Source organism: Mustelus asterias, chromosome 5 (assembly GCF_964213995.1).
Source record: "Mustelus asterias chromosome 5, sMusAst1.hap1.1, whole genome shotgun sequence".
NCBI lineage: Eukaryota > Metazoa > Chordata > Chondrichthyes > Carcharhiniformes > Triakidae > Mustelus > Mustelus asterias.
Window position 1 is genome coordinate 24542029 of NC_135805.1, and position 27867 is coordinate 24569895.

The 27867-nt window shown below is 44.6% G+C and overlaps 1 protein-coding gene across 1 annotated transcript in view; it reads left to right on the top strand.

Moving 5' to 3' along the window:
- Nucleotides 1–27867, top strand: part of mertka (c-mer proto-oncogene tyrosine kinase a) — a 137527-nt gene that overhangs the window by 18788 nt on the left and 90872 nt on the right. The window contains exons 3-4 of the mRNA XM_078212285.1: nt 990–1090; nt 12520–12693. Of these exons, the coding sequence (XP_078068411.1) occupies nt 990–1090; nt 12520–12693 (275 nt within the window). The remainder of the gene's footprint in view (nt 1–989; nt 1091–12519; nt 12694–27867) is intronic.

A 27867-nucleotide genomic window follows, 5' to 3' on the forward strand; every position in this document is an offset into this window, starting at 1 on the left:
CAAGGAGAGGAACGGTATGACTTTCACGACAGCACACCACCTTGGAAACGTCACGGTCGGAAGATGCACAATACAAGGACAAGCCATGACTAGGAAGATTAATGGACAAAGGGTGGTTATCTTGCTCTCAAGTAATGTTGCTTTTGCAGAACATGTTGACACTTCCAATTTTAGTGAGTAAATGCAGGGTTAATGGTGAATTGCTGCACATAGCAATGCATAGTGGGAAAGAAGATTATTTGTGGCAAATGGTATTTACATAGATCATATAACCCCTGTAGAAAGAGGCCATCTGCTAATAGAGTCTGCACTGACTTTTGAAAGAACATCCCACCCAGGCCCTCTTCTATGTCCATAATCCCACGCATTTACCACCTAAGCTACATATCTTTGGACCCTGAGGGACAGTTTAGCATAGCCAACTGAGGGACAGTTTAACATAGCCAACTGAGGGACAGTTTAGCATAGCCAACTGAGGGACAGTTTAACATAGCCAACTGAGGGACAGTTTAGCATAGCCAACTGAGGGACAGTTTAACATAGCCAACTGAGGGACAGTTTAGCATAGCCAACTGAGGGACAGTTTAACATAGCCAACTGAGGGATAGTTTAACATAGCCAACTGAGGGACAGTTTAACATAGCCAACTGAGGGATAGTTTAACATAGCCAACTGAGGGACAGTTTAGCATAGCCAATCCACCTAACCTACACATCTTTGTACTGTGGGAGGAAAAGGAACACCCGGAGGAAACCCACGCAGACACTGGGAGAACATGCAAACTCCACACAGTCACTCAAGGCTGGATTCAAACCCAGGACCTTAGCAGATAAGACTTCCCTTTTAAATGACTTCAGGTGCAAGATCTTTATTGAAATTCCTGAAGTGAGTGAAGGGGTGGGTGGATGTGGAAGCAGGGGTGGGAATGCTTTTGTAAAAATCAAGCCCAGTGCATCTTAAGAACAGTCAATGTTTTTTTTTCCCCACAGCATCGAAAGAGTACAGTATTCTGATGCAGGTGCCTACAACTGTCGGATAATGATCTCCAATGTACCCATTGAATCAGAGACAATCAATCTCCAGATAGAAGGTATGACTTTCACTACAGCACATCACTTTGGAAGCACCACATGTGCTCGGTCAGTGATTTGTAACAACTTTCTGAACAGATGGAAAAAAGGGAATGGGACATTTAGTAATTGATTAAATGGCATCAGGAATTAAACCATAGTTATGAGGAGAGATGTGAGATACAGTGATCATCTTGTGACGATACTGTGCCTTTAAGAAACATTTTTAAATCATGTTTCTTTGCAGGTTTTTTCAAGCAGCTCCTAGCATTTTGTTTTGGCACTGTTTTGTCTACAGCCAGTGTCCTCTAATTGTTACTGAAGCAATATAATGGACATCAAGGTTATTTTTAATCTGGGCTAATGCAGTGTCCTGGGGTTTTATGGTCCTTTTAGAATTGCTGAGTGATTGACAGGTTAGGTGGTGCCTGGGGACAGTTGTTTTTCCACAGAAAACTCCACGGTTTAATTTCATTTTTCTCAGATGCTATTTGGGCATTAGACAGAAAGCAGTGTCTTTTGTTTTCCCCTGTCTCTGGAGTTGGAACTTCTGCTGTCTGTGAGCTGCTGTTAGAAGCTGCTGGAGCCAGGCAGTGTCTCTGTCTCTGTCTCCCTCTCTTCAGAGGCTTTTTGGAAAGTTCCAGGACTGGGAAGTCTCAGTTTTAATCCAACATTTAAAGGACCAGTTCACAGCAGGTGTTAAAAAGCTGCAAAATCCAGCATCACGTGAGCATACTTGCATTTTGTGCCTAGTCTAGAAGGGGGTGTATGTTTGACTTGGAACATCATAGATAGCTAGCTGTTAAGGTTTATACTATATCATGTTTGATTCTTGTAACTGTATTCTTAAATGAACTTTGTTTAATAAAAGCTTCCTAGTGGGTTGCTTGAATCATACCTGGAGTGAAACACCTTATGCTCACCTGTGCCAAATTCAAATATAAAAACTTGAACCTATCTTCATAAAACACCTTGAGTTTCTGGCCTGAGTCTTAACAATCTCCATTTAGGTGGCAAAGACTAAGTGACTATTTAGTCAAGGCTTGATAGTTATGATGGATTTTGAGAAGGTGAAAGGGTAATATATTAATGTTTGGCAACTCATTGATGAGCTGGAAGGGTTGTCAATTTAGAATGATCACTGAAGGTTGTGGAGAGCGGTTGACAAATTTCTTGCCAAAAAATTGTGGAATGCTTTGCCAAAGGTAAAGATTGTTGCATCTCATAAAGGGAGAGTTGACTTTAAAAAAAAAATGAAGCTGAAATAAATACTGAACTGTCGCCTTGCTATAGGAAAGATGTTATTAAACTGGAGAGAATGTAGAAGAGATTTACAAAGATGTTGCCAGGACTCAAGGAACTGAGTTATAGGACAGATTGGAAAGGCTAGGACTTCTTTCTTTGGAATGTAGGAGACTGAGGAGTGATCTTATAGAGGTGTATAAGATCATGAGAGGCATGGATAGGGTGAATGCACTGAGTCTTTTTCCCAGGGTTGGGGAATCGAGAACTAGAGGGCACAGGTTTAAGTTATAGAGTCAGAGGTCTACAGCATGGAAACAGGCCCTTTGGCCCAACTTGTCCATGCCGCCTTTTTTTTTAAACCCCTAAGCTAATCCCAATGGCCGGCATTTGGCCCATATCCCTCTATACCCATCTTACCCATGTAACTGTCTAAATGCTTTTTAAAAGACAAAATTGTACCCGTCTCTACTACTACCTCTGGCAACTTGATCCAGATACTCACCACCCTCTGTGTGAAAATTGGCCCTCTGGACACTTTTGAATCTCTTTCCTCTCACCTTAAACCTATGCTCTCTAGTTTTAGACTCCCCTACCTTTGGGAAAAGATATTGACTATCTAGCTGATCTGTACCCCTCATTATATTATAGACTTCTGTAAGATCACCTCTCAGTTTTCTACGCTCCAGAGAGTCTATCCAGCCTCTCCTTATAACTCAAACCATCAAGTCCCGGTAGCATCCTAGTAAATCTTTTCTGCACTCTTTAATAGTATCCTTTCTATTATAGGGTGACCAGAACTGTACACAGTATTCCAAGTGTGGCCTTACCAATGTCTTGTACAACTTCAACAAGACATCCCAACTCCTGTATTCAATGTTCTGACCAATGAAACCAAGCATGCCGAATGCCTTCTTCACCACTCTGTCCACCTGTGACTCCACTTTCAAGGAGCTATGAACATGTACCCCTAGATCTCTTTGTTCTGTAACTCTCCCCAACGCCCTACCATTAACTGAGTAAGTCCTGCCCTGGTTCAATCTACCAAAATACCAATCTACCTCACATTTATCTAAATTAAACTCCATCTGCTATTCGTCAGCCCACTGACCCAATTGATCAAGATCCCGTTACAATCGAAGATAACTTTCTTCATTGTCCACTATGCCACCAATCTTGGTGTCATCTGAAAACTTACTAACCATGCCTTCGATATTCTCATCCAAATCATTAATATAAATGACAAATAACAGTGGACCCAGCACTGATCCCTGAGGCACACCGCTGGTCACAGGCCTCCAGTTTGAAAAACAACCCTCCACAACCACCCTCTGGCTTCCGTCAAGAAGCCAATTTTATATCCATTTAGATACCTCACCCTGGATCCCGTGAGATTTAACCTTATACAAAACCTACCATGCGGTACCTTGTCAAAGGCCTTGCTAAAGTCCATGTAGACAACGTCAATTGCACTGCCCTCATCTACCTTCTTGGTTACCCCATCAAAAACTCAATCAAATTTGTGAGACATGATTTTCTACTCACAAAGCCATGCTGACTGTCCCTAATCAGTCCTTGCGTCTCTAAATGCCTGTAGATCCTGTCAAGTTAAGAGGGGAAAGAATTAATGGGAGCCTGAGGAGCAACTATTTTACACAGAGGGTGGTACGTGTGTGGAATGAGCTGCCGGAGGAAGTGGTTGAGGCAGGGACATTGACAATATTTAAAAGGCATTTGGACAGATACATGGATAGGAAAGGTTTGGAGGGATATGTGCCAAACGCAGGCAAATAGGGTTAGCTTAGATGGGCATTTTGGTCGGCATGGACCAGCTTGGGCCGAAGGGCATGTCTCCGTGCCATTGATTTTATGAAATACAGGAATCTGGAGAGAATAGAGTGGTGGGATTTGTTTTCAATTGCCATGGATAGGAGCAGGTACAAATACGATGGGCTTAATAGTTTCCTCATCGACTACAAACTTCCAAAATTATATCGATGTACATTTTGAGGTTGAATACCATCTGCAATTTAGTTTAAAGTTTAATTATTAGTGTGACAAGTAGGCTTACATGAACATTGCAATGAAGTTACTGTGAAAATCCCCTAGTCGCCACACTCCAGCGCCTGTTCGGGTACACTGAGGGAGAATTTAGCATGGCCAATGCACCAAACCAGCACGTCTTTCAGACTGTGGGAGGGAACCGGAGGAAACCCATGCAGTCACGGGGGGAACATGCGGACTGCCCACGGACAGTGACCCAAGCCGGGAATTGAACCCGGGTCCATGGTGCTGTGAGGCAGTAATGCTAACCACTGTGCCACCGTGCCGCCCATTGATGCTCAATGTTTGCCACCTCTCCAAGTTGTGCAGTTTTATTCTATATTTCAATATATAAGCGCATAGTTTTATGGTCCTTTTTATCGGAGTGTTTGTGTGGGAACGGTGAGAGACCCATAAAATTTCCCAGAGGCCTTCCCACCACTTTTGCGCCAGCCCCAACCTCTCCACAGTTTTACAGTGAAACAGACGAGGTCTAGGCCAGCACTTGGCCCAATTGAGACCCTCAAGTGGGCAATTTGTATGCTGGTGGGAGCGATTCTGGAGCGGGGTTGCCTGGCAAGTTGCTCTGCTCAGGCTTCCTCCGGTAGGAAGAGAAGACCCAGCTCCTTCAAGAACCGCCGCCTTTCCAAATCAGGTACCCCCATATCCAATATCTGCTCCCCCCACCCCCCCCACAGATGCTAGCCCCCAAATCTCTCCATTAAGATCACACCCAATCTTCTCAGCTCTCCACCTTGCTGTGAGACCACCCACGCTTACCTGATTCTGGGCTCTGGGACTTTGACTCTGGAGAGACAGCTTGTATTCCCAGTTCTGGCCACTGCTGGTACTGGCACTGCTGGGACAACAGGTTTGCTGGCATTTTCCCTTCAGTGCAGAAGCAGGCCATTCAGCCCATCGAGCCTGCACCGTCAACAATCCTACCCAGGCCCCATCCCCATAACCCCACATATTAACACACTCCATATTTAGCTCTTTGAGGTATGACTTCTCCTGAGTGAGGGACCAAAGTCCTGTTTGCAGCCAATTAACACTTTTTGGAGCAGTAAATGACTGCAAGGCAGTCAGTATTGGCAAGGTTATATTCCCCACTGACTCTTCAGAGAGCAGGCCAAGAAAACCCACCATCCAAAGAATCCCATACCCAATATCATTTATCTCTATCAAATAACGCAGCAGTCCGAGCACTGATCCTTGGGGAAACACTTAGCAAAACTGGAATCAATGGATATCAGGGGGCAAACTCTCTGCTAGAACAAATAAAATTACAGCACAGGAACAGACCCTTCCGTCCTCCAAGCCTGCACTGACTTATGCACTGACTGCATGCTGCCTGACTTAACTAAAACCCCCTACCCTTCCGGGGACCATATCCCTCTATTCCCATCCTATTCATGTATTTGTCCAGACGCCCCTTAAAAGTCACTACTGTATCCGCTTCCTCTACCTCCCCCGGCAACGAGTTCCAGGCACCCACCACCCTCTGTGTAAAAAAATCTGCCTCGTACATCTCCTTTAAACCTTGCCCCTCGCACCTTAAACCAGTTCCCTCTAGTAATTGACTCTTCCACTCCTGGGAGTTGGAGTCATACCTGGCAATTTGGAAGATGGGGGTCAGTCATTTCAGGTCCAGGACATCACTGCAGGTGTCCTTCCATCATAAGGTCAGAAGTGGCACTATTCGCGACACCTCAGATACTGAAGCAGTTTATGTTCAAATGCAACAAGTTCTGGACAATATCCAGGCTTAGGCTGACAAGTGGCAAGCAACATTCGCGCCACACAAATGTCAGGCAATGACCATCACCAATAAGACACATTCTAACCATCGTTCCTTGACATTCAATGGTGTTGCTATCACTGAATCCCAACATTCTTGGGGTTACCATTGATCAGGAACTCAACTGGACTCGCCACATAAACACAGTGGCTACAAGAGCAGGTCAGAGACTAGGAATACTGCGGTGAGTAATTCACTTCCTGACTCCCCAAAGCCTTCCACCATCTACCAGGCACAAGCCAGGAGTGTGATGGAATATTCTCCACTTGCCTGAGTGTGTGCAACTCCTCGAAGTCCCTCCCTCATGACATTGTGGGTCAACCCACAACATGTGGACTGCAGCGTTTCAAGAAGGCAGCTCACCACCACCTTCTCAAGGGCAACAGGGGATGGGCAATAAATACTGGTCAACCAGCGACACCCGTGCCCCACGAATTAAAAAACTATGGCTCACCATTCTCCAGTCATAATTCCCTGTTTTTCATCCTTAAGTCAATACTTTTTCAATGCTTTCTTAAAATCCACACAGGCAACATTTATTGTATTCTCTTCAACCTTCTCTGTCACTTCTGGCCTAAAAAACAGTTATCCTAAATTCCCCCCCCCCCTAATTCTTCCAGCAATTACTTTAAAAATCTATGCCCTCTCTTTATTGATTTCTGTGTTGAAGAAATAGTTAATTCCCTAAATCTCTCTGTCAAGCCACCTTGTAATTTTGTACAATGTAATTAAATCTCCCCTCAACTTCCTCTGTTCTCTGCTCAGCCTATCCAATATTTCCCCTCTCAAAACTTCTCCAGTCCTGGTAACATTCTCTTCAATCTCCTAAGTACCCTGGGCGCGATTGACCCGAATCAGCTCTTAAGCGCCCATGTCAGTGGGAAAACCGGAGTGTTCCCCGCTGGCATTGGCATCGCCTGTCAGGTGGCATTCACCCACCATTAGCCTGAAAAAATATTCCGAGAGGGAATCCGGCTGACCAGCCTGACTTTTCAGAGATTGGTGTACCCTTTTAACAAGGTGTTTGCAGACCAGTCCCCCTCCTTGCAAAAATGGAAGTGGTGACCCCTCTGCTGACAAGAGGAGCAGCACCAACCCCAAGGCAAGGAGGGGCATCCTCCCCCCTCCCATCCCCACCCCAACCAACCCCTCAGCAAAAAAATGGCATCAACCCTGAGCAAAGAGGGGCATCCTCCCCCCAAACCCATCAATTCTTAGCAAAAAGGGGCATCCTCCCCCTCCTCACCCACCACAACTAACCCCTCAGCAAAGAAAGGCATTCGCCCTCCCACCCCACCCTCCCCTACTCCACACCACACAGGCATGAAGGTAACCCGACCACATTCTTCAATGCAGTGACCACAGTTGTAAGCAAAACTCCATTGTAGCCTAACTAACATTTTATACATAACGTCCCTGCCCTTGTATTCCAAATTCATTTAATGAAGGGAAATAACCCATTTGCCTTCATAGCCGATTTATCACTCTGCCCAGTTTCCTTTAGGGAACTGGGGATCTGCAGTCTCAAGGTACTGCCATTCCCCTACAATTCGAGTATCCTGCCATTTATTTAATCTCTTGCTTTGCTTTCCCTCTCCAAGTGCATTACCTGATGCTTATCCAGATTGAATTATATTTGCCATTTTTCTTCCTCATTAACAACTCCGTAGACAATGTTTGTATTATTCATAAAGTCTTTCGTCATGCCCCTGCATTTAAGTCTAAATCATGGATAGTCAGGTTGAGAACCAAGGATTCAAATACCGAGCCCTACAAAACCCGACTGGAAACAAACCTTCAGTTACAAAAAGATCTGTCAATCATTGATTCCTGCCGATGGAGCAATTTTAGAGCCGAAGGGTTTTGCATCACAGAAAGAGGCTCCTGGTCAGCACAGTGGTTAGCACTGCTGCCTCACAGTGCCAAGGACACGGGTCCGATTCTGGTTTTGGGTGATTGTGGTTCTCCTCGTGTCTGCATGGGTTTACTCCGGGTGCTCCGGTTTCCTCCCACAGTCCAAAGATGTGCAGGTTAGGTGGATTAGCCATGGTAAATGCATGGGGTTGCAGTCTGGGCCTGGGTGGGAAGCTCGTTCAGAGAATCAGTGCATACTCAATGGGCCAGATGGCCTCTTTCAGTACTGTAGGGATTCTATGGCCCGTTGTGTCTGCCCCAATCATCAAGCATCTATGTATTGTGATCCCATTTTGTGAGGGTTCCCACCTCTACCATCCTTTCAGGCAGTTAATTCCAGATTCCCACCAACCTCTGGGTGAAAAAGTATTCCCCCAAATTCCCTCTAAATCTCCTACCCCTTACATTAAACCTATGCCCCTGGTTATTGACCCTTCCAAGTTTCTTCTAATCTACCCTTCTATCTTCTCTCACAATTTTGTACACCTCAATCAGGTCTCCCCTCAGTCTTCCCTGCTCTAAGAAAACAACCCCAGTCTAACCAGCCTCTCCAAATCTGAAATGCTCCAGCCCAGACAATATCCTGGAGAATCGCCTCTGCACCCTTTCGAGTGCAATTTGGACTCGAGTGCCATTTTCCTTCATCCAATGGACTTTTCCTTTTCTGTCCAGTCTGCTATGTGGGTCCTTGCCAAAATCTATGTTGACTTCACCAGACACACTTCAACTCATCAACTTGCTTTGTTATTGTGCATTCTGTAACCTAACTTAATGCGGCCCCCTTGTACCTCTATCAGTTTAATCATTAAGCATCTACTCTATTGAACAAAATAGATTTGTGTCCTTATTTCCCACCAAGTCAAATGTGGCAACAGAGGATGGAGGGAAAGATATGACTGAAGAGAGAGATTCTGAAAAGAGGGGAAGCATGGAAGGGGAATGTTTCTAAAAGTTCTTGTTCGTTTGGTGTGGGGGAAACTTGAGTCATAATCTGTGTTTCACTTCTCCTTCCTGTCATGGGTTATGTTATATACTCAAATCGCAAATCTCAGCAATAGGAATTGGAAAGGCTGCTTGGTGGAGTCAGAGATCTTGGGACCATTAAGGCAGCTGTTAGAAATAGCTCTTGCCATCCTTTGTGACTAAAACCTTGGTGAAGGTATTGAAGGTTGCCAAAACGGTAGAGCAGTACCCCAGCATGAATTTGTGCCTTTTGGTATGAGGGAGGAGAGAATTGTAACATACAACAATCCTTCATGGCCTTGTTCTGTGTACAGTTACCTGTATGACTTGGCACTCTGCTTCCTTCACTGATTCTGTTGTTTCTTAAATTTTGATGAGGTATACTGCAGACTTGTGATACGGTATCAGATAACTTACAGGTGCCAGACATAGCTGTCATTGTAAAATCATAGAATCTTGCACCACAGAAGGAAGCCATTCATTCCATCACGTCTGTGCTGGCTCTTTGAAAGAGCTGTCCAGTTTAGTCCCGCACCGCCACCCAGCTTATTTCCCCCATAAACCTGCAAACTATTTCTCAACCACAACAGCTTCCATTGTGCCTTTTAAGGTGCCACAACATCCCAAGATGCTCCACAGGAGCATTATAGTCATAGAGGTTTACAGCATGGAAACAGGCCCTTCAGCCCAACTTGTCCATACCGCCCTTTTTCTTTTAAAACCCCTAAGCTAATCCCAATTGCCCGCATTTGGCCCATATCCCTCTATACCCATCTTACCCATATAACTTTCTAAATACTTTTTAAAAGACAAAATTGTGCTCGCCTCGACTACTACCTCTGGCAGTTTGTTCCAGACACTCACCACCCTCTGTGTGAAAAAATTGCCCCTCTGGACACTTTTGTATCTCTCCCCTCTCACCTTAAACCTATGCCCTCTAGTTTTAGACTCCCCTACCTTTGGGAAAAGATGTTGACTATCTAGCTGATCTGTGCCCCTCATTATTTTATAGACCTCTATAAGATCACCCCTCAGCCTCCTACACTCCAGCAAAAAAAGTCCCAGTCTATCCAGCCTCTCCTTTATAACTCAAACCATCAAGTCCCGGTAGCATCCTAGTAAATGTTTTCTGCACTCTTTCTAGTTTAATAATATCCTTTCTGTAATAGGGTGATCAGAATTGCACCCAGTATTTCAAGTGTGGCCTTACCAATGTCTTGTACAACTTCAACAAGACGTGCCAACTCCTGAATTCAATGTTCTGACTGATGAAACCAAGCATGCCGAATGCCTTCTTCACCACTCTGTCCACCTGTGACTCCACTTTCAAGGAGCAATGAACCTGTACCCCTAGATCTCTTTTTTTCTGTAACTCTCCCCAACGCCCTACCATTAACTGAGTAAGTCCTGCCCTGGTTCAATCTACCAAAATGCATCACCTCGCATTAGTCTAAATTAAACTCCATCTGCCATTCGTCAGCCCACTGGCCTAATTGATCAAGATCCCATTGCAATTGGAGATAACTTTCTTCACTGTCCACTATGCCACCAATCTTAGTGTCATCTGCAAACTTACTACCCATGCTTCCTATATTCTCATCCAAATCATTAATATAAATGACAAATAACAGTGGACCCAGCACTGACCCCTGAGGCACACCGCTGGTCACAGGTCTCCAATTTGAAAAACAACCCTCTACAACCACCCTCTTGAAGCTAATTTTGTATCCATTTAGATACCTCACCCTGGATGCCGTGAGATTTAACCTTATGCAACAATCTACCATGCGGTACCTTGGCTAAAGTCCATGTAGACAACATCAACTGCACTGCGCTCATCTACCTTCTTGGTTACCCTTTCAAAAAACTCAAATCAAATTTGTGAGACATGATTTTCCACTCACAAAGCCATGCTGACTGTCCCTAATCAGTCCTTGCGTCTCTAAATGCCTGTAGATCCTGTCTCTCAAAATACCTTCCAACAATTTACTCACCACAGATGTGAGGCTCACTGGCCTGTAGTTCCCAGGCTTTTCCCTGCAGCCCTATTTAAACAAAGGCACAACATTTGCCACTCTCCAATCTTCAGGCATCTCACCCGTGACTATCGATGATTCAAATATCTCAGCTAGGGGACCCGCAATTTCCTCCCTAGCCTCCCACAATGTCCTGGGATACACTTCATCAGGTCCCGGGGATTTATCTACTTTGATGCGCTTTAAGACTTCCAGCACCTCCTTCTTTGTAATATGTACACTCCTTCTAGGGTGGCACAGTTGTTAGTGCTGCAGTCTCACAGCGCCAGAGATCCGAGCTCGATTCCTGGCTTGGATCACTGTGGGGCAGGCTGCGTGTTCTCCCCGTGTCTGTGTGGGTTTCCTCCAGGTGCTCCAGTTTCCTCCCACAGTCCAAAGATGAGCGCGTTAGGTGGATTGGCCATGCTAAATTGCCCCTTAGTATCAGGGGGACTAGCTAGGGTAAATACGTGGGGTTATGGGGATAGGGCCTGGGTGGGATTGTGTTTGGTGCAGACTGAGGTCAAATGGCCTCCTTCTGCACTGTAGCATTCTATGATTCTATAATTATAAATAAAAGAAAGTATGACACCGAGTAACATAAGGAGGTATTAGTTCACATGACCAAAAGCTTGGTCAAAGAGGAAGGTTTTGAGAAGTGTCTTAAAGGAGGAAAGCAAGGTGGAGAGGTGTATGAAGGTAATTCCAGAACTTGGAGCTGAAGCAACTTAGGACATGGACAGCAGTAGTTCACAGGAGTGCGCAGGAGGCCAGAATTAGTGGAGTTCATCTTCAAATACTTGGCCAATTGCCTTTTGATCATGTGTCATTCATCACTCTTTCAAGAAGTGTTCCTGATCGTAACAATCAGCTGTGAGAAATTATTTCCCCATGTAGTTCATTTGACAAATATTTTAATTCTATGACCCACTTTCCAGAGCCATTTCTCCCAACCTGCTCTATCAAAGCCCCTTTATTATTTTGAGTAAGTCTATTGTGCCTATTGGAAAACAATCCCTGCTTCTCTCCAATCTCTCCACATAACTGAATTCCCTAATCTCTGATATCATCTTGGCAAACCTTCCCTGTATCCCCTCCAAAGTGTTGACGTCCTTCCTCGAATGTGTTTAAACTTGGCCTAACCAGTGATTCGCAAAGGTTTCCTTGTTTTTGCATTAAACGCACCAATTTACAGCGCCAAATATCACAGTTGCTTTCTTAACTGCCTCACGTTTGTTTTTCCACCTGCAAGGATTTGTGAATGTGCCCAAGTTAAAATGCAGATGCACAGACGTCATGGCTAATACATAGTCATGGTCAGTGGGTACATTTTAGGGCACAATTATTCCAATGGGCAAAGTTAGCATATGTCACAGATAATAGATGAGGTTTTGAGTACATTATGAATAGTATGTGCATTTAGAGTATCTCATTGCTAATTGATGCCATTTTTACATGTTGCCCCTTGCAGGATTGCCAAGTTTTATTCAAGAGCCTGAAACAAAGAACGTCTCAAGAAATGCTGCTTTTAATCTCACTTGTGAGGCAGTGGGTCCACCGTATCCTGTGGATATTTACTGGTTACAAAATGGCAATAAGATAAAAATGGCTGCAGACAGGTCGCCTTCTGTTCTAACCGTGGCAGGTAAATTGGCATCAAGAACACTGTTCTCTTTGTTGATTAATGTGGTTGGCAGCTATGTCTGATTGGATTCTGTACTTTACATACTCATTTACTGTGAAAGATGTGAATGAGCAAAGTATTTCATTTTAGCAAGTACAGTATTATAATTAGATTCAAAAACAGAAAATGTTGGAAAATCTCAGCAGGTCTGACGGCATCTGTAGAGAGAACAAAGAAAAGTACAGCGCAGGAACAGGCCCTTCGGCCCTCCCAAGCCGATCATGATGCCCCAACTAAAGTTTTTAAAAAAAACCTTCTGCCCTTAATCGGTCCATATCCCTCAATTCCCTCTCTGGAGAGAAGAGAGCTAACGTTTTGAGTCAGGATGACCCTTCGTCAGAGCTAATATTCTCTCTCCGCAGATGCTATCAGACCTGCAGAGATTTTCCAGCATTTTCTGTTTTTGTTTCCGATTCCAGCATCCGCAGTAATTTGCTTTTATTACTATTAGATTGCCTCTTTTGTGAGCTGTTAACCACATCCAGCTTGATTAGCACATTCAAAAACATGCTTGGCAATGAAAAACAATGGTTACGGGAAAATATGGACTAAAGTCGTTGAATACACCAGATAATACAAAGGTTTCCGTGCTGTTGTATGGAGGGTGATCAGCATCTGTGATGCACTTGTGGTATAAATGGATATATTTTGCAATTATCCTCCACTATTATCATTTGAGAATTGAGTGGGGTAGAAAATGCGAAAATGGTAGATTTTCTAAGCATTGGAAATTATGAGCACGATTGTATCTTTTCTCATTCTCAAGTCTTTTTTTTGGTCTTAATGTGGCCTCTTCCCTTTAATTACTGTGCACATTTTAGGAAGGCAACATTTGCGGCACAAACCTGGGATGTAAACTTGTGTGAGGCATATATTTGCCCTCAACATGTCAGTTGGATGAACCTTTTGAGAACTTTTATATGAACCGGCCAGGCTCTCAGCTGATTTATCAATACTTGCAAACAAAACTTTAATATATTTTTGTGGAAATAAACTAAAAAAAAGTATTCTCACTTTTAGTCACAAAACCATCATTTCTATTGCAGTTTCTTTTTAAATCTTGTTTTTATATTAAATTCCTTCCCTTTTTGGGTTCTCGCATACGGGGTCCTTATTAATGCACTCGATGGAAAACATTTATTAGTGCACAGCTGTAACAGCTCTTTGAAGAGGGTTAAATGCGCAGCTTTGCTGAATTTTGTGCTGGAGTTTTCATCTCTGTGGTCAATGTACATTGGGGGGTCTCACAAAAATCACCTATTTTTCATCGGTTTCCTTCCCTCCTGTTCTCAGGGAGAAAATAACTTGACAAAAAAGAAGTTCTGAAAGTTGATTTATTTCCCTGGCACTCCAGTGTAGCACTGAGAGAGTGCTGCACAGTTGGAGGGGTAGACTTTCAAATGTGATGTTGAACCGAAACCTTGTCTGACCCCTTGGGTAGACATAAAAGATTCCATGTTATTATTTGAGAAAGGAATAGACGTTATCCCTGGTGTCCTGGCCAATATGTAGCCATCTGCCATCACGTCAAAACATATGGGAGAGTGATTTTTGAGCCTGCGCTCTCTGTCTGTGGGAATGGTGGTGAGTGCTCAAAATCCAGAGAGTACAATTCATGTGGGGTGAGCTTGAGTTCTGATCCTACTGGCCCTTCGCAGATGGAATGGTGTGAAACACACTGCGGGACCACAGAAAGCTTATTTTAATACATTAGCATGTCATTAGCGAGCGCTCTCTCTGCCCCGGCGTGACAGCATGCCAGCACCAATTACAACAGCTCACCCGGATGTGAACCTGTCGTGGGGGTCTCCCTGGGGTCGTAAAAGTAAATATAGCCCTGGGGAGAGGGACCTGGCCTGCCAATGTCCCCTGGAGCTGCCTCTTGGCACAGGACACTGCCAGGTTGACACCATTATCTGGTTATTATCATGTTACATTTTCAAAAAACGCAAATCGGTTTGTCGAGCACAATTTCCCTCTCATAAAACCTCACCAATTTTTGATTTCCTAAGTGCCTTACGACCATTTCCTTAATAATAGATTCCAACACATTCCTGACGACCAACACGTTCCTGACGACCAGTGTTAGACTAACGGGCTTGCATTTTCCTGTTTTCTCTCTCCCTCCTTTCTAGCATAGCATTGTTACATTTGCTACCTTCCAATCCCCAGGAACTATTCCAGAATCTAAGGAATTATGGGCAATCACAAGCACCGTACCCAGTATCTCTGCAGCCAGCTCTCTTCAAACCCTAGAATGTAAACCATCAGTCCGTGGGGTTCTTGATTCCATAAATTTCTTCACTACTTTTCCTTTACTGATATTAATTATTTTATATTCCTTGCTCTCATTAGACTCTTGGTTTCCCACTATTTCTGAATGTTTTGTATCTTCTATGATACTCCAAAGATGTGTGGGTTAGGTTGATTGGCCATGCCAAATTGTCCCGAGTGTCAGGGGGGACTATCTAGGGTAAATGCATGGGGTTATGGGGATAGGGCCTGGGTGGGATTGTGGTTGGTGTAGACTCAATAGGCCGAATGGCCTCCTTCTGCACTGTAGGGACTCTATGATTCTATGATGAAGATAGACGCACAATATTTGTTTAACATTTCGGCCATTTAATTAAACCAATTATAATCTATCCTGTCATAACCATGTTTACTTTTGCTACTCTCTTCCTTATCACACATGTAAGAAAGTCTTAGAATTTGCTCGTTTCTTACTCGTTCACTGTCATATTTTATGTCCATCTTTAGATTTCTAAACCCCAGGCCTCAGACTAACTCCTACTCTAGAAAATATTGTAAACCAGTGCTTTTAATGTCGTACTATTTTCAATCTGTCCACAGATGGGTTACTTTTCCTGGGGAGCATTGTATTTCAGTGGAATGTTTGTTGAGAATTGTGAAATATTTCTTCAAATGATCTTTACCTATCTACTGTCATTGGGCGGCATGATGGCACAGCGGTTAGCACCGCTGCCTCATAGTGTCAGGGACCCGGGTTCAATTCCACCCTTGGGTAACTGTGTGGAATTCGCACATTCTCCCCGTGTCTGTGGGTTAGGTGGATTGGCCATGCTAAATTGTCCCTTAGCGTCAGGGGGATTAGCAGGGTACATACTTGGGGTTCCAGGGATAGGGCCTGGGTGGCATTGTTGTCGGTACAGGCTCAATGGACCGAATGGCGGCCTCCTGCACTGTAGTGATTCTGTAAATTCTATGAATATCTTTCAATCTAAATTCCCAATCCACCTTAACCAAGCTGCCCCCCATATCCATTTATTTGGCTTTATGTAAGTTTAATACTCCCGTTTTGCTCAGGCAGGAGTACCAAGACTCTTCTCCTGGATCCAGCAAACTCTCGCCTGGATGATGTCCGAGTTTCAGTTAGATGAAAATCTGAGCAACAATGAGGCATGCTGCTTTATCAGATTTAAAGGCTGATCATAGAAATCATAGAAACCTTACAGTACAGAAAGAGGCCATTCGGCCCATCGAGTCTGCACCGACCACAATCCCACCCAGGCCCTACCCCCATATCCCTAAATATTTTAGCCGCTAATCCCTCTAATCTACGCATCTCAGGACACTAAGGGGCAATTTTAGCATGGCCAATCAACCTAACCCACACATCTTTGGACTGTGGGAGGAAACCGGAGCACCCGGAGGAAACCCACGCAGACATGGGGAGAATGTGCAAACTCCACACAGACAGTGACCCAAGCCGGGGATCGAACCCAGGTCCCTGGAGCTGTGAAGCAGCAGTGCTAACCACTGTGCTACCGTGTCGCCTCCAATGGATAATTCCAATGACGCTGCTTGCACTCCCACCCACTTCAGTTAAAATCAGAAGGCGGTGATTGGAGGCTTGAATCAGGAACCTGATTTTTTTTACAAGACTTTAAACCTCCACTCCACTCCTCCTCCCACACCACAACACACTGAGCCCAACTGGCTGTATTTTGTTTGGGTTAAAGTTCCCTCTAGCTCTCTGCAAGATTAGCATCGACTGCACCAAAAATGTTGAAGAAATTGTAACTTTCTTTAGGAAAAAAGGATCAGGTTCTCTGTTTGAAAAGCTTCAAACTTAAAATTTGTGTTAAACTGTTTAAAGGATCAAGAGAAATTAAGAGTGAAGAACTGGCTTGAAACGGTTAAGGGGCCAGATTTAGGAACAGCTGCCCTGCCATTACCATCCATTATAATTATGTTATTCTAAATGTATATAATCATCAGTGTGACTGAACTTAGTCAATGGCATTCTGAGCAAATGGAACTCGCCATTTGCAGCAAATACCTCAATGCACTCAAAGACTTTTTATTTCCAATCCTCAAAATAGCCTTTTGTTTTTAAAATTTGGGTGAATTTTCTATCCAAGAGTAAGAAGGATCTTATTGTTCCAAAGTGTTGTGCCTTACAAACAAATAGTACGAATCAGGGGCAGGACTGGGCCACTTGGCCCCTTGAGTCTGCTCCACCATTCATAAGGTCGTGGCTGATCTAATTTTAGCTTCAACTTCACATTTGTTTATCAAGAATCTATCTATCTGTCTTAAGGATATTCAAAGACTCTGCCTCAACCACCTTTTGAGGAAGAGAATTCCAAAGTCTCTCAACCCTCAGAGACATTTTCTTTCTTCACCTCTGTCTTAAATAGGCGACCCCTTATTTCTAAACAGCGGCCTCGAGTTCTAGATTCTTCCACAAGAGGAAACATTCTTCCCACATTCCTTCTATCAAGTCCGTTCAGCAGCGTTTTGCTATTTCTTTCAGTGTCTGTGACTGACGCAAAATAAAACTCCCTATGACCTGCTCCACTTTCTCTGATCCGAAGTACATGCCTTTCTGAGCCACTTTTGACACCAGCAACTTTGTGACAAAGGTGAAATTGGCATGAGTGAAGGAGAGTTCCTCACTGTACAGTTTTAAATGAGAGAGTCTGGTTGAGAGGTCCAAAGATGTGTGTGGGTTAGGTTGATTGGCCAGGTTAAAAAATTGCCCCTTAGAGTCCTGGGATGTGTACGTTAGAGGGATTAGCGGGTAAATATGTGGGGGTAGGGCCTGGGTGGGATTGTGGTCGGTGCAGACTCGATGGGCCGAATGGCCTCCTTCTGCACTGTAGGGTTTCTATGATTCTATGAGAGGTGGGAAGGGTAAGGGAAGGCTGCTGGTGTCGAATTTGAAGAAATTAAAAGATAAAGATCCAGTTTTCCTAAAGGGCCTCTTTTAAAAAAAAAAATGGTTGTATCTGTTTTTGAAAAAAGCGTCAGTCATAAAACTGGCTTGTTTAAGTACAAAATGGGTTTTAAGTTCATGTGTGTAAAGAAGACCATTTCACATGTGCACACATTTCTCTTGTTTCCATCACTGGTGACCAAGGTACAGCCAAAGTGGGTGTGTTTTTTTAAATACCTCATCCCACCTGTTTTTTTGACAGGATGCACAGCTAGTTATCATTGAATTTTGGGCAGTTTTGTGCGTGGGCTCAGGATCTTCAAGCTGAGACTGCTAAAACTCTCATCATGGTAGGGAATCATTCCCTGGTGTCTGAGGCCTTCATTCTGTAGCATTCTATTCGACTTGGACTCGGGGCACAAGGTTGACAGATATATCTACATCTGTTGTTTTTATGCCCTATTGTTTTCGGGTTCCTTTTTCTATTAATTGATGGAAGCTCACATTTGGGTTAATTGTGAAACCACCTTTACCCTGGGGAGCATGAACAATAAATGCTGGATACACTCAGCAGTTTCGGCAGCATCTGTGGAGAGAGAAATGAGAATGAAAGGCTAGAATTTTCCCATGCTCATGGAGGTGGCTTTAGACGTGGCAGAGGGGTGGAGTGAGGAAATTTGGAAAGTTGCTCATTGTGTCAGCTCTACAACATGTTCCTGCATCCATGTCCATATCCCCCTTCATTAGCTATACTTCTTTTGCTGCTTAATGTGATGTGTTGTAGCTTCACCAGGTCAGTCGGGTATACCTGATGCTTTACCCAGCAAGCTCTTTTACAATCCTCCATGAACCAGAGTTGATTGCGTGGCTTGATAGTGATGGAGGGGGGTAAGGGATATTCTAGATTTTTCTTTTATAGGATTTGTTGCCCATCCCTACTTGCCCCTTGAACTGAGTGACTTGCTAGGCTTTTGCAGAGGGCAGTTCAGGGCAAACCACATCACATGTGGGCCATTGAGCATCAGTGAACTGGATGGGTTTTTGCAACAATCAATGATAATTTCATGCTTTCAATTCCAGATTTATTAATTGAATTTAAATTCTAGCAGCTTCTGTATTAGGATTTGAACCCATGTTCCCAGAACATTAGCCTAGGCCTCTGGATTACTAGTCCAGTGACATTACCACTACACCACTGCCTTCCCATGCATTTTGGGTATTACCGGCTGGTCATATTACAGTTTGTGGGAAATGGACTTCTTATGGCTGTTGGTTTTTGCTCTGAGCATGTTCTTGGAGGTCAGAAATGAGTCCCAAGTTGTAACAAGGACATCATCCTAAAATTAAGGACAGCATCTCCCACAGGCAAAATACATCAGGACATCATAGGAAATATAGGAATTGTATAGGGTGTTGGTGAGGCTACGCCTGGAGTAGTGTGTGCAGTTTTGGTATCCTTATCTGAGGAAGGATGTCCTTGCTATCGAGGAAGTACAGTAAAGGTTTATCAGGCTGATTCCTGGGATGGCAGGTCTGTCATATGAGTAGAGACTAAGTCGATAAGGATTATATCCACTGGAGTTTAGAAGAGTGAGAAGGAATCTCATAGGAACTTATAAAATTCTAACAGGGTTAGACAGGCTAAATTCAGAAAGAATGTTCCTGATGGTGGGGGAGTCCAGAACTAGGGGCCATAATTTGAGGATAAGGGGTAAACATTTAGACCTGAGGTGAAGAGAAATTTCTTCACCCAGGGGGTGGTGAATGTGTGGAATTCACTGCCACAGAATGTAGTTGAGGCCAAAACGTTGTGTGATTTCAAGAAGAAATTAGATATAGCTCTTGGGCAAAAGGGATATGGGAGGAAGGGGGGAATCAGGATGTTGAATTTGGTGATCAGCCGTGATCAAAATGAATGGCGGAGCAAGCTCGAAGGGCCGAATGGCCTACTCTTGCTTCAAATTTCTGTGTTAGGACTGCATCAGAGTGTCTGCAGTGAGGCTATCTTGAGGTTTTAAGTGCAATCAATTAAATAGATTTGATACTTATCTACCTTTATGCCATGCCAAATACAATTATTTTGTGCTGGTTCTGCACTGTAGGCATTCTATGATTCTGTTGTGTTCTCTTTGCAATGCAGTTCTATTTTGAAGCTCGTATACAGTGGGCAGTGTGGTTGAACTCTGACCTCAGCTGTGTTTTGGCTTGAGGCCCATCAAGGGAAGTGCAGTCATCTGGACAGGAGAAGATGATTGCAGAAAGACTTCAGCTTGATTGGAAACAGATGAGCAAAGTGTAGAGCACGTGCTACTAATGTCTGCATTTTAGAATTGAAGCCAAGTGCTGAAGTCTGGAAATAAAGCAGCGAAACAATGCAGAACATTGAGAAAAATAAACATGAATATTGCCGCAGAGACTTGCTGCCGTAGCTTTTTGTCTTGTGCTCGTCAAAACAAACACAAGAATGCCCAAGTGTGGCATTCTCTTGCTTGTCCTGATGATGAGTGCAAGACAAAAAGCTTCAACAGCAAGTCTCTTCAGCAATATTCAAAAAATAAATTTAAAACAAGAGACAGAAATTGCTAGAAAAATAATGGCACATTCACAGCACCACTCATTCTTTCTTCACAAAGGTTTTCACACACAGGGTGGTGGGTGCCTGGAACCCACGGGAAGTAGTGGAAGCAGATACGATAGTGACTTTGAAGTTCCTGTGAAAGTCCCGTAGTTGCCACACTCCGGCGGCTGTTCGGATCAATGCACCTAACCCGCACGTCTTCCAGACTGTGGGAGGAAACCGGAGGAAACCCACGCAGACACAGGGAGAATGTGCAGACTCCGTACAGACAGTGACCCAAGCCGGGAATCGAACCCAGGTCCCTGGCGCTATGAGGCAGCAGTGCTAGCCACTGTGCCACCCCAGTTTCCTCCCACTGTCCAACGATGTGTGGATTTGTTGGATTGGCCATGCTAAATTGCCCCTTAGTGTCGGGGGCACTAGCTCGGGTAAGTGCGTGGGGTTGTGGGGATGGAGCCTGGGTGGGATTGTGGTCGGTGCAGACTCAATGGGTCGAGTGGCCTCCTTCTGCACTGTAGGATTGTATGATTCTATGACATTCTTCCTTAATCACTGTACACAGCACTCCAGATGTGGTCTCATGAGTGCCCTGTACTTAATTGACAATGGGTGCAGCATTTGCAGAAGCTTCCAAAAATTCTTGTTACTGAACTCCTGCACGCTTCTCTTGCAGTGACATAGTTCCAGGAGATTGGCCTTGTCTCCATTGGAGACCCACCTGCCAGGATGACAATATGTCTACTCTCCTGCCATGTAATCCACTAGTGCTCATTAGTGCCATGGAACAAACCGGGGCCAGATGGCCCGGCCTGTGCTGAGTTATTGCCTTTTACAACCAAATCCTTTAGGCTCAGGTCTTCTCGAGGTTGATAGCCATAGTCAACAGCCTTCCACTTCCCAAACTGTAGTCTCTGAGGATACACTGGGAGAACAAGGTTCGGTAAATGACCATGTAAGCCAGGCTACTAAGGATTATTCTTGTTAAATATTATACACCGTGGAACTGAGTTGTTGGATGAAATTGTTTTTCTGGATTTGTGAAGAGACATCAAGAAGTTGGACTCAGGAAGGTAGTGCGATGGTGTTTTTCAGGAGGGTGGAGCTGTTGGTGGATTGGGTGGTGGGAGGGATAGATCGTATGAAGTGCTCTGGCATGAGTTGATCTCGAGGGGTTCTTGCAGCTTGAACACTGGTATTTGACAGAGCATTTGCTCTTTCTCGTTGAAACATAGACAATAGAAGCAGGAATGGTGCCTGCTCCACCATTCATTTTGATCATGGCTGATCATCAAATTCAATCCCCCCCTTCCTCCCATATCCCTTGATCCCTTTAGCCCAAGAGCTTTATCTAATTTCTTCTTGAAATCAGCAATGTTTTGGCCACAACCACTTTCTGTGGTAGTGAATTCTTGACATTCACCACCCTCTGGGTGAAAAAATTTCTCCTCACCTCAGTCTTAAAAGGTTTACCCCTTATCCTCAAACTATGACCCCTTCTCCTCTTAAAGTTAAAGTTTATTTATTAGTCACAAGTAAGGCTTACATTAACACTGCAATGAAGTTACTGTGAAATTCCCGTAGTCGCCACATTCCGGTGCCTGGTCGGGTCAATGCACCTAACCAGCATGTCTTTCAGAATGTGGGAGGAAACCGGAGCACCCAGAGGAAACCCATGCAGACACGGGGAGAACGTGCAGACTCCACACAGACAGTGACCCAAGCCGGGAATCGAACCCGGGTCCCTGGCGCTGTGAGGCAGCAGTGCTAACCACTGTGCCACCGTGCCACCCCAGTTTCCTTCCACAGTCCAAAGATGTGTGGATTTGTTGGATTGGCCATGCTAAATTGCCCCTTAGTGTCGGGGGCACTAGCGTGAGTAAATGCGTGGGGTTGGAGCCTGGGTGGGATTGTGGTCGGTGCAGAATCAATGGGCCGAGTGGCCTCCTTCTGCACTGTAGGATTGTATGATTCTATGATATCCTTCCTTAATCACTGTACACAGCACTCCAGATGTGGTCTCATGAGTGCCCTGTACTTAATTGACAATGGGTGCAGCATTGGTTCCTCGTTTCCTTGGTTCCTCTTTATTCCCTATGCTTCTTGCTGTCCCAGTGGTGGTAAGAGTTTGTCCCTCATTATTGGAAAGCTGCATTGACAGTCAGTGCTGTAACTGCAAAACCTTGTATGTTGTTCGAGGGTACTAGCTACCTGCTCTATGTATCTGGTGGCTGCATTTTCTTGTTATTCAGATTTGCAGTGTGTCCGGGTTCCTGACTGGATTCATTATCCATGTATGTAAGCGATACCCTTGTTGCCCAGGAAGGAACCTTCTGATCTAGTTGGAATAAAGACAGCACGGAGAACTGGCACAGTTTCATTGCACTATGAATGCTGTCCCGAAGCAGGAAGCAGACTTGCAGAGTGTGCAGCAGGGTCACAAACAAGCTGGGCACGGAGGGAGTGGAATCTCTTTCAATTTAGAAAGATACCAGGATGACAATTGCGTAGTGTGCAAGGCAACGGGCAAAAAAATACAGAACCATGGGCCCTGATAAGGCCTGACTGTAATTCATGCAAAGTCTAGTGCTCTGTTATCCAGTTGTGTTCTGTCTGCTGGAAACGTGATGTTGATGCTCCTGCAAATGTAGAAATCTTTGGTCACCCTTTTACAACAGAGAGCAGCACACTAGGAGATATTACTGATGTCACCTGCTACAGCCTGGGAGCAGCCTTATTCTCATTCATTCATGGGATGTGGGCATCACTGGCTGGGCCAGCATTTATTGTCCACTCAGATTTCAGATTTCCTTCCCTGAAGGACATTAGTCAACCAGATGGGTTTTCACAACAATCGGCAATTGTTTCATGGTCATCATTAGACTTTTAATTCCAGATTTTTATTGAATTCAAATTCCACCATCTGCCGTGGTGGGATTCGAACCCAAGTCCCCAGAGCATTACCCTGGGTCTCTGGATTACTAATCCAGCGACAATACCACTACGCCACCGCCTCTCCCTGTTGCATTAAAAACCATGGTGACCTTGACAGCCCAAGGCAATATTACCCATGTCGTGGTTCAGTGCTGGAGTACAAAGAACAAAGAAAATTACAGCACAGGAACAGGCCTTTCGGCCCTCCAAGCCTGCACCGACCATGCTGCCCGACTTAACTAAAACCCCCCTACCCTTCCAGGGACCATATCCCTCTATTCCCATTCCCATCCTATTCATGTATTTGTCAAGACGCCCCTTAAAAGTCACTACCGTATCAGTCACTTACCTTATGACATAATCCAGTGACCATTTCCTTGATGAAGCAGAAGCGACTCCTGTATTTTCTGCTCAGTGAAGTTTAGGTGGGAAAGAGATGACTGGAGACCTCCTGTGGGTATTCTGACCTGCCTGTATTGTCCTCTTTTCCTGCGCCTCCTGCTCTCTCATTTGTTGCTCTGCCTCGCCCGCCAAGATCCAGCAGATTATCCCAAGACAGCAACCTGTCCACCACCTCTTGTTCGCGGAAGTCTGAAATCAGGTGGAACTCATTAAACAGGCAAAAGTAAACCCCAAACTTCTAGCTGTGGAATAAATAAACCCTTTAAGTTGTGCCATGGATTGACCAGTTTCACAACAGGGTCTTATATCAAGTGTAGTATCCTTTGTTGAATATTAAAATGACCGCACTTAATCCTTCCAGCGCCCAGTCCAGTATGGTGAACAATGTGTCTCCAGCACCAGGTGAATTATGCATTTTGCACATAAGTTGGTCGGTTGGACACTGGTCTTGCACACTGCTCATCCCCCTGAAGGTGTTGACTCCTTGTTGGTACAGGAGGAAAGAACAGAAAATTGGGGAGGAAAACGCAAAAACGAAACAAGGTTCCGGAGCAAATGATCTTAGTAAGAGTTTTACAATGCAGAAAGAGGTCCTTCAGTCATCGTGTCTGTGCCAGCCATCAAGCACCTATATATTCTAATCGCATGTTCCAGCACTTGGTCCATGGCCTTGTATGCTATGACATTTCAAACGCTCATCTAAATGCTTCTTTTGTTGTGAGGGTTCTTGCCTCTTCCACCCTTTCAGGCAGTGAGTTCCAGATTCCCAACACACTCTGGGTGAAAAGGTTTTTCCTAAAGTCTCCTCTAAATCTCCTGCCCCTAACCTTAAATCTATGCCCCCTGGTTAATGACCACTCTACTAAGGGAAAATATTCTTCCTATCTATGCCCCTCATTATTTTGTACACCTCAATCACAGTGGCACGGCGGTTAGGACTGCTGCCTCACAGCGCCATGGACCTGGCTTGAGTCATTGTCTGTGCTGAGTCTGCACGTTCTCCACATGTCTGCATGGGTTTCCTCCGGGTGCTCCAGTTTCCTCCCACAGTCAGAAAGTCATTCTGGTTAGGTGCATTGGCTATACTAAATTCTCCCTCAGTGTATGACCTGAACAGACGTCAGTGTGGCGACGAGGGGATTTTCACAGTATCTTCATTGCAGTGTTAACATAAGCCTACTTGTACCCAGCCTCTCTTCATAGCTGAAACTCTCCAGCCCAGGCAACATCCTGGTGAATCTCCACTGCACCCTTTCTAGTGCAATCATATCCTTCCTATAGTGTGGCGACGAGAACTGCACACAGTACTCTCACTGTGTCCTAACGAGGATTTTATGCAGCCCCATCATAATCTCACTGCTCTTATATTCTATGCCTCCACATCATCAGCTAATAAAAGCAAGTATCCACCAGTAATAAGGAGCAAAAAAACCCCATAAAAATAGACTAAGTGTTTCAGTAAGCACTCTGTTACATTAAGCGCAGCTTGGCAAACCAGTTTATGGAATGGGAGCATTCTACTTGCTCGTGCAAGAGAATCCATGAAGATACACAATCTCAAGGTTGAAAACATCTTGAAGATGTGGAGTGTTCAGTCCAGTCCTCTTGTAATTCTGCTGTTTTTCACATGATGTGGAGATGCCGGCGTTGGACTGGGGTGAACACAGTAAGAAGTCTCACAACACCAGGTTAAAGTCCAACAGGTTTATTTGCTACCAAATAAACCTGTTGGACTTTAACCTGGTGTTGTGAGACTTCTTACTGCTTTTCACATGGGCATTTAGCCAATTTTATAGCTCTTTCCAGTTACCTGAAGCTGATGCTGTATTGGTAACAGTGGTGGCTTTTAGTTGATGTGTGAGCATCGTTTAAAAATTATATCCCCCCAGTACCTCTTTAGATAGTTGTGTTCTGTTCCACATTGTCTGTACATTTTGTCCTCTCATAGCCATGACTCAGAAGATGGTGTTATTCACATCTGCATTACAAGTTTCTGGGGGTTGAATCCCACTCCAGGACTTGAACATAAAATCAAGACTGTTTGTTTCATGAAGTTTATTTATTAGTGTCACAAGTAGTCTTACATTAACACTGCAATGAAGTTAGTGAAAATCCCTTGGTCGCCACACTCCGGTTCTTGTTCGGGTACACTGAGGGAGAATTTGGCATGGCCAAACCTGCACATCTTTGGACTATGGGAGGAAACCGGAGCACCCGGAAGAAACCCACACAGACACGAGGAGAATGTGCAAACTCCACACAGTGACCCAAGCTGGGAATCGAACCCGGGTCCCTGGCGCTGTGAGGCAGCAGTGCTAACCACTGTGCCGCTGTGTCGGTCCACTGCGGTGCTGAGGGAGTACTGCACTGTCAGTGGTGCTATCAATGAGATGTTAAACCAAGTCTGCTGCTTGCTTGGGTTGATGTCAGTCCCACTGCATGATTTTGAGGAAGAATCGGGAAGTTATTCTTTGTCGTGGACAATATTTATCCCTCAACTGCCATCACAAAAACAGATGATCTGGTCATTATTGCATTGTTGTTTGTGTGAGTTTGTTGTAGGCAAATTGGCTGCCATGTTTCTTACTTTACGAAAGTGGCTACGCTTCAAAATGTATTCCATTGTCTTTGAAATGTCCATTGATTGCAGAAAGGATTATATGAATGCCAGTCTTTCTTTCTTTCTGCACATGCAACCTCTCGGGACTTATTGTTGAATTTTCTACACTAAGGATGCTCCAAAGTCTCTGATAATACCTCATAAACAGGAACTTGCAGCATAATTGGTGCAATTGCATCTTCTCCCACATTTACCCCCCAACCTGCTCCACCATGTTGAATATATGTACATGTACAAGTTTCACTGTGAGGCAGATCTTGAAACTGATGACTGTAATCAAGTCTCAGAACATTGTTCGATTTACTATCAATTGATGAATGAGCAAAACTGTGCCTTATCAAACCTGAGAAATGGGTGGCACGGTGGCACAACGGTTAGCACTGCTGCCTCACAGTACCAGGGACCCAGGTTCCTTGCGGTCTTGGGCAGAGCAGGAGCCATACCTAGCTGTGATACAACCTGAAAGAATGCTTTCTATGGTGATTTCTATCTGTAAAGATTGGTGAGAGTCGTAGCTGACGTGTCAAATTTCCGTGGTCTTCTGAGAAAGTAGAGGTGTTGGTGGGCTTTCTTAACTATAATGTCGGCGTGGGGGACCAGGACAGGTTGTTGGTGATCTGGACACCTAAAAGTTTGAAGCTCTCGACCCTTTCTACTTCGTCCCCATTGATGTAGACAGGGGCATGTTCTTTGGGGAGCAAATGGCCACATCATGCACGTCAAGTATTTGAGAATTGTCTAGACTTTCCGTGGAAAGTTGAAACCTGGCACTTCACCTGGGTCAGTGACCAGGTTGCAGTTGGCGATGTTTGCAGCCAACCAGGAGGTGCACCATTAAGAGATGGAGCCGTCATCCATTTGGTTGGTATAGAATGTGTTCCAGTAGAATATACCGGATTTCAGATAAATGCATGGGGCTTTCTGAGATCCTAATTGGGAGTGCTTCAATACCAGTCAGTCAGTGGTGTTCTCTGAGGAGGATGTTTGTCATATGAGGAGATACTAAGTCAGTTAGGATTATATTCATTGGAGTTTAGAAGAACGAGAGGGAATCTCACTCAGGTTCAAGGTGAGAGCGGCAAAGTTTAAGGGTGATGTGCAGAGGAAGTTTTTCATGCAGAATGGTGGGTGCCTGCCAGAGGAGATGGTGGAAGCAGGCACATTAGCAACATTTTAAGAGGCATCTGGATGGGTGCATGAATAGGGAGGAAATATTTATGGGCGGCACAATAGTCATCACTGCTGCCTCACAGCGCCAGGGACCCGGGTTCGATTCCCGGCTTGGGTCACTGCCTGTGTGAAGTTTGCACATTCCCCCCATATCTGTGTGGGTTTCCTCCGGGTGCTCTGGTTTCCTCCCACAGTCTGAAAGACGTGCTAGTTAGGTGCATTGACCTAAACAGGTGCCAGAGTGTGGCGACT